General features: G+C 56.9%; 1 protein-coding gene across 2 annotated transcripts; it reads left to right on the top strand.

Annotated features, from left to right (window-relative positions):
* The first annotated feature begins 893 nt into the window (after positions 1-893).
* On the top strand, positions 894-6,189 carry SLC2A6 (solute carrier family 2 member 6). 2 transcript variants are annotated; one of them, XM_056352348.1, is made up of 11 exons: positions 894-935; positions 1,194-1,361; positions 1,944-2,106; positions 2,205-2,411; positions 3,031-3,130; positions 3,700-3,911; positions 4,061-4,213; positions 4,546-4,654; positions 4,893-5,066; positions 5,355-5,500; positions 5,589-6,189. In XM_056352348.1, exons 1-11 carry the CDS (start codon positions 913-915, stop codon positions 5,742-5,744), a joined length of 1,611 nt encoding a protein of 536 aa, XP_056208323.1. In that variant the 5' UTR covers positions 894-912; the 3' UTR covers positions 5,745-6,189. The 2 variants fall into 2 exon arrangements, with proteins under 2 accessions (XP_056208323.1, XP_056208322.1); XM_056352347.1 differs by lacking the exon at positions 894-935 and having other exon boundaries at positions 1,009-1,287.
* The last annotated feature ends 458 nt before the right edge of the window (positions 6,190-6,647 follow it).

The following is a 6,647-nucleotide window of genomic DNA, read 5'->3' as shown; positions in this document are numbered from 1 at the left end:
CATTTGCTGATGGAGGGGAAGCTCAGGGCACAGGGACCAGCTCCAGGTCAGCTGGAAGCTGTTGTGACATCCCTGCTCAGACCAACACAGCACTGGAAAGTTTCTGGATGAGCTGCCTTGCCACCCTGACGCCCCCTCACTTCATGACCTCTCTTCCTGTACAGAAATCACATCCCCGAGTGCCTGAGTCAGCTGTAAATCCCCATCATCGATCAGACGTGAAATACGGCACTTGATGGTTGTGGAAGGGGAACCAGATTGCACAGAGGGAAAAGTATAGCAGCCACGTGGCGCTCCCACACGGGCTTGGGGTACAGAAACCATCCAGGTGGTCCCAAAAGCCCCAGGAACTAAAATGAATGATGGAAACAAGAGGAGCACTACAGCAGTTTAGGGAAAGACATCTTTTGCTAATAAAATCCAAGTGCAAAGCCAATAGGTGTGTCCCCTCGCTTTCCTACAGGGTGAGTTTGGACCTTGCAGCCCCCCAGGACCTGTGCAGGATGTCCCAGCACAATGCTACCTGCTGAGCCTTGTGGGGTTGGGGGGATCAGGGCAAGGGGGCAAAGGCACCCATGGGCAGCCCAAGGCCCTCAACAGCTGCACCTAATGTGGCAGAGATGTCACCCTCCCCTTTTCCATCCTCATCAGCACTCTTCTTCATTCCCCTTACCTGCTCCCTCGGCCCCCTTTGTGCTCACTTCCATCTCATTTCCTCTCCTTCCTCTTCCTCAGCTGACCTCTTCCTCAGGTCTATGTTGAAAACCCTTCCCTGTTTGTGGTGTGGAGGCTCGGCTCGCACAGATGCAATTTACCCTTTTAAAAAGAAGCAGGGTTTGGCCAGTCTAACTGGTGCAGACTCCTCGAGGGGAGAAACGTGGTCTTAGCCAAGGGACATTTCTGCTGGTGGAGATGGCTCTGCAAGGATTGCCCCTGTATGTGCCACTGCAGCGATGAACCCATTGGTGTCAGTGGGGGCTGGGAGGGACAGGGGCCGGGCAGGCGTGGGGTGAAGGCTGCAGAGCAGCATCATTTCCCCATGGCTCTGTGCCTGCGGGTTTTCTGCCCCCTCCATTTCCTCCCCGAGGCCAGCTGGGCGCAAGCCCACAAGGCACAGATTTCTCTGATTAGGCAACACCAGGCAGCCTCTCCCCTTTTGCTTTCAACTGCCTCTTCCTCCTCATCCCCGGCAGCAGCCCCAGCATCCAGCCCGAGCACAGCACCACCCACACCACCACGGGCACCGGCCACGGCACTGCCATGGAGTCGAGTGCGCGAGAACCCCTGGTGAGGAAGACGAGCTCCTCGTATCAGACCTTCTCCAGGAGTGCTGGCAAGAGGCTCGACAAGGAGTACCTGCAGTAAGGGCTGGGCTGGGGCTGTGGGGTGGGCTGTGCCCCCAGTCCCAAGAGTGCCAGACTGGGGGGAACTGGTGGAAGAGCTGCCTCATACTGCTGTCATTCCTGAGTTGCCATGAGATGGGGTCTCATCCTGCCCAGGGGGTGTGGTGCTGGATGAGCCTGCCTGGGAGAGCTGCGGGTGTGCGTGCTGGTGGGCATCCGACCCTTGTGGGGGCATGAGGTCCTGCTGGGAGGCACAGGGGCTTTGAAAGGAGCCCCCTCCCTGCTCCACTGGCACGAGCCAGCTGCCGGCTGGGTCCCTGGTGCCACCGGGCTCCAGCTTCTGCTTTTCTCGGTTTGAACCTGCTGAAAGCTGCCTGGTGCGGAGGATGGCATCAGTGCTGCCGGGGGGTCGGGATCCCATCCCCTGCTCGGAGAACCTCCACCAGCCTAGGGCTGTGCCAGCCATTCCCCAGAGAATCCTTCCATGGGTGTCACGAGAGCCTCAGCAAAGGCTGGGGGAACCTGCCAAACAGAGTTAGAGTTTCTGCCAGCTGCAGTAAGGGCACCCACCACATCCTTCTCACTCCGTCTCTCCCTCAGGAGCCTCCACAACAAGCGGCTCTACCTGGCTGCATTTGCCGCTGTCCTGGGGAACTTCAATTTTGGCTTTGCCTTGGTTTACCCCTCGCCCGTCATCCCTGCTCTGGAGGCTCACCCCAGCCCTGCGCTGAGGCTGGACCAGCACACAGCATCCTGGTTCGGGGTAAGGAGCAGGGCTGTCCCCGCCAGGGGCAAGGGGCAGAGCCATGGGTGTGTGGAGGAGCCCAGACCCACCGAAGCCCCTCTCGTGCCTCCCCGCAGTCGGTGTTCACACTGGGAGCGGCAGTGGGGGGCCTTAGCGCCATGCTCCTCAATGACCGCCTGGGCCGCAAGCTGAGCATCATGTTCTCAGCGCTGCCCTCCGCCGTGGGATACGCACTGATGGCCGGTGCCCAGGGCATCGGGATGCTGCTGCTGGGCCGTGTGCTGACGGGCTATGCCGGCGGCGTGACGTCTGCCTCCATCCCGGTAAGGTGCCGTGGGAGAGAGCTGGCCGGGGATTTGCATGGTGGGAGCTGGGGTGGTGCCGTAGCAGAGCTTGGGGTGTCTCGCTGCTTTTTGGAGGCATTGGCAGAGCTCCAGGGCTGCGGCTGGGCCATCGGGGAGGGGGAGGATGCACTGGGTTAGCAGCCCTGGCATGGCCAGCCCGAGTTGCCCCCACGGTGCTGGGCTTTCTTGCCTGCAGAAAAGGGAAGGCAGGTCTTCAACCCTGCCTGGTTCCTCCCGGCAGTTATTTCCTCCCTTATTTACCAAACACCGACGTCGTGCTGCGTGCAGAGGGGAAGGCAAGAATTGAGTAACCCCGGGGCACATCCTTCCAGTAATTGGAGTCTGAGCATCCCTCTGGAGCACTTCTCCCCCACCGTGCTGAGGGAGGGAAGTGGTGGTACCTGCAAGGCTGTCCTCTCTGCCTGCCAGCACCAGCTTATGCCACGGGACCACTCAGATTTCCACCCTAAGAGGGCAATTTCCCAGCGGTTTGGGTTTCCCCTGCTGCAACGGATGACTTTGAGGTGACAGAGGACAGGTTTTGGTGGTGACAGCTGTATACTGCAGCTCCATTAAGCATGTGCTGTCCCCGTTTCAGGTCTACATCTCTGAGATCTCCCACCCCGGTGTCAGAGGCATGCTGGGCGCTTGTCCTCAGATCATGGCAGTGCTGGGCTCCCTCGTCTTGTACGCGCTGGGCAAGTATCTCGGTGGTTGGAGGGCAGGAAACCCTCGGCGAGACCTCAGGGAAGGGAATTTGATTTTAAACAACTTTCTCAGCAAGCTGATGGATCCCTTCCCCTCGCAGCCAGCTCACAGCCACCACCATGGGTGTGCCAAGGGTGTCTGGGCAGGATCACCCCCATTTAATTTGCACTTGCATGTGAGCTCAGAGGGGTGAATCCATAACCCACCCAGTCCCGTGGCCATTACCGTGCCAGCAGACCCGAGTGCTGCGGAGGCTTGGTCAGGGCTGAAGAGCAGCATGCGATGAACTGCATGTGCATCTCACACCAGCATGTGCCCTGGCTGCTGCAGGATCTGGCTGGATACTCTAAGATTTGGGGGAGCTGGCTGGAACTTCACCATATCACACAGCTGAAAATGCTTCTTTGCTAGGAGAAAAACGTGCAAAATCACTATTTTTTTTAGATCTCTTTTCGCCCGCTAAATTTATTAAATTAAATTATTAGGGTGCCCACCTGGAGGCATGGCCAGGACACCCTTCCCTGCACGCTTGCCGCTCCTAACCGTGCTTTTCTGGCAGGGCTGGCCCTGGACTGGCGCTGGCTGGCCGTCACTGGAGAGGTGCCCGTGCTCATGATGATCGTCCTGCTCTGCTTCATGCCCAACTCACCCCGGTTCCTGCTCTCTCGGGGGAAGGATGACGAGGCCCTGAGGTCACTGTGTTGGCTGCGGGGCAAGGACACGGACTATGCCCAGGAGTATGAGCAGATCAAGGACAGCGTGAGGAAGCAGGTGAGGAGGCTCACCACCAGCACGGGGGACGTGTAATGTGAGAACAGCAAAATCCAGCCTCCTTTGGGCAGCTCCTGAGCCATCTTCTGGGTGCCACGGTGGTGCCCAGAGGTGGTAACACCTCGGCTTTCTGGCTTTGTCCCCTCCAGAGCCCACGGATTTCCTGTGCGGAGATCAAGGACCCCTTCATTTACAAGCCCATCCTGATCGCAGCGGGGATGAGGTTCCTGCAGCAGCTTTCAGGTGTCACCTGCATCCTCGTGTACCTGCAGTCAATATTCAAGAAAACATCTGTCATCCTGGTGAGCCCTGGGGTTCAGCCTGCCTTGCCTTCAGTGATGACCGCCCAGTGCTCAAAGTCCCCTGCAGCCCTCAGACCCCAACTCTGAAGCCTTTTTCAAAGTGCCTGGTTGGCAGCAATTGCCAAGCACGTGCCCTGCAAACGGCCGCATGAGGATGGGGAGTGGGACTGGCCCCACTCTCCTCTGAGCTTCAGGCTCTTCTTTGCTGGCCTCTTACCTCAGGAGGATAGCTTTGACAAATCCACCAGCCAGAGCCAAGACAACACGTGCTAGGAACCTGCCCTTTCCCTGGCTCTCCTATATCAGCTTCCCCACTGCTTTTGCCATTGCAGAAACCAGAGTATGATGCAGCTCTTGTTGGCTTGGTACGTCTGTCCTCAGTGGCCATTGCTGCTGTGTCAATGGATAAAGCTGGGAGGAAGATTCTTCTTTTTGTATCAGGTATGTTTCTCCCTCACTGTTGTGCAAGAGAAGCTCTTATTTAAGGATTTCCAGGAGCTCTGCAAATGTGCCAGAGTGGAAACTTCAGCTGTACAGGACTTGGGCAGGGAGCGGGGGAGGTCTCTTTAGTTTGGCGGTGGCTCAGGTCCTGAGCAGAGGTGTTCCTGGGAGCTCCATCCTTGGCACAGAGGGGATAACTCACACGTCAATTCCGCTGTCCTGTTGTATCTCTCCACAGCTGCTGTCATGTTGGTCTCCAACCTGACCATGGGGTGCTACATCCACTTCATGCCAGCTTCTCAGAATGGCACCACTGCCAACAGGACCCTGGTGAGCTCTGCCAACCTTCCTCCTGAGCCGACAAACTACATCACCCTTATCCCCCTCCTGGCAACCATGTTCTTCATAATGGGTAGGTGCCAAGAGCACAGGGGTGGGTACCAGCTTGGGGGGGACATTTCTCATCCGAGGCAGGGTGATATGGAGCAAGGAGATAGGGCTTGGAGCTGAAAGGCAGGCAGATGTCCCTGGAAGACCAAAAAAGATGGCATCTGAAGTCACTCTGAGGACTGACAGAGCATGAATGGGGGGGAGTAATGATTGATGGGGAACAGGGCAGGATTGCACAAGGCTCCTCTTCTGCACTCCTCAGTGGGCTTTGAAGCCTCAACAACCTCACCTTACCTGTCCTCCCTTGCAGGTTATGCCATGGGCTGGGGCCCCATCACCTGGTTGTTGATGTCGGAGATCCTCCCTCTGAAAGCCCGTGGGGTGGCCTCGGGCCTCTGCGTCGTCGTGAGCTGGCTGACAGCCTTCACCCTGACCCAGTTCTTCCTCCGGGTGGTGGTGGGTACTGCCCTGGGAGGGTGTCCGGCAGCCCCTCCTCAGACCCTCCCCGCACAAGCTCACACCTGCTTTCTGCCCTACCTTCCAGGAAGCCTTCGGCCTCGAGGTGCCCTTCCTCTTCTTTGCTGTCATCTCTGCTGGGAACATCTTATTCACGGGCTGCTGCGTTCCAGAAACCAAAGGCAGGTCCCTGGAGCAGATCGAAGCCTTCTTCAGGACCGGCCGAAGGTCGTTCATGAGGTAGGAGCTTCCATCTGCCGCTGTGCCGGGCTACCCATCCACGTGCTCAAGGGTCACAGAGGAAAAACTGCCATGCTGCTGGAGCTGGAGGCTGGAGCTTTCTGTGAAGGCAACAGGAAAGGAACAGGCAGCAACAATCATCTGGCTTTGGATGTAAAAGTTGCCAACTGGAACTTCACCTTCTCCCATCATTCAACACTACCTGTTACACTTTGGGCAACGTGTCAACCTGAGGTATGGGACCAGGTAACCAGCACCAGGCTGGAGATAAAGATGCCCTGGAAAATGAAAGGTGTGGCTGCAGACAAGAGACCACACATGTCCTTCGCTCAGCAGCCACCAAAGCAGCCCCAGAGCCTGAGGGTTTGGCTGGAACAGAGTTAACCGCTGTAGTCGTTTTGGCAAAAGTTCAGCGTGTAGTTGCAAGAATAAAACGGTGTTGCTTCTAACTGCAAGATGTTGCCTTGATTTGCAGAGGAGGGAGCTGCAGGCAGGTGGGATGGGAGAGGCAGACGAGGATGGTGACCAGGGGACCGCGGCAGCCTGCAGCTTCCTAGATGAGTCTCACATGTTTAGGGACTGTGAAAGAGGCAGAGCCGGATGCTTTGTACAAAAAGCTGCCACATTTTATTGCTCTAAAAACACACATTACTCTAGAAGCCTAATGAACAAGACCAAATACAGTTCACAAAGAAAATCCAGGACAAAACAAAGAACAGCAACAGACAAACATTCAGCTGTAGTGCAAGTGATTCACGGTGGGAAAGACACAGTGGGCACTGACAATACTTTGTACTGGGGTGGGTCCTTCCCACCACAGGGTTTTACTCATCCACAAAGAGGAAGGTAGATGCACCTCCATCACGGTTGTGTGTGGAGCCTCCACCTCCACCACTTTGAGATTTCA

The sequence above is a fragment of the Falco biarmicus genome, chromosome 9 (assembly GCF_023638135.1).
Source record: "Falco biarmicus isolate bFalBia1 chromosome 9, bFalBia1.pri, whole genome shotgun sequence".
NCBI classification, from domain to species: domain Eukaryota; kingdom Metazoa; phylum Chordata; class Aves; order Falconiformes; family Falconidae; genus Falco; species Falco biarmicus.
This window is presented reverse-complemented; position numbering and strand designations above follow the sequence as displayed.

What these genes read in the sequence shown, in the direction of transcription:
- SLC2A6 (XM_056352347.1), top strand. Translation starts at nt 1,040, where the DNA reads ATGGCTCTGTGCCTGCGGGTTTTCTGCCCCCTCCATTTCCTCCCCGAG. An exon ending in CGAGTGCGCGAGAACCCCTG is followed by an intron (nt 1,288 to 1,943) that starts GTGAGGAAGACG and finishes TCTCTCCCTCAG; the next exon opens with GAGCCTCCACAACAAGCGGC. An exon ending in CCTCGTCTTGTACGCGCTGG is followed by an intron (nt 3,131 to 3,699) that starts GCAAGTATCTCG and finishes CTTTTCTGGCAG; the next exon opens with GGCTGGCCCTGGACTGGCGC.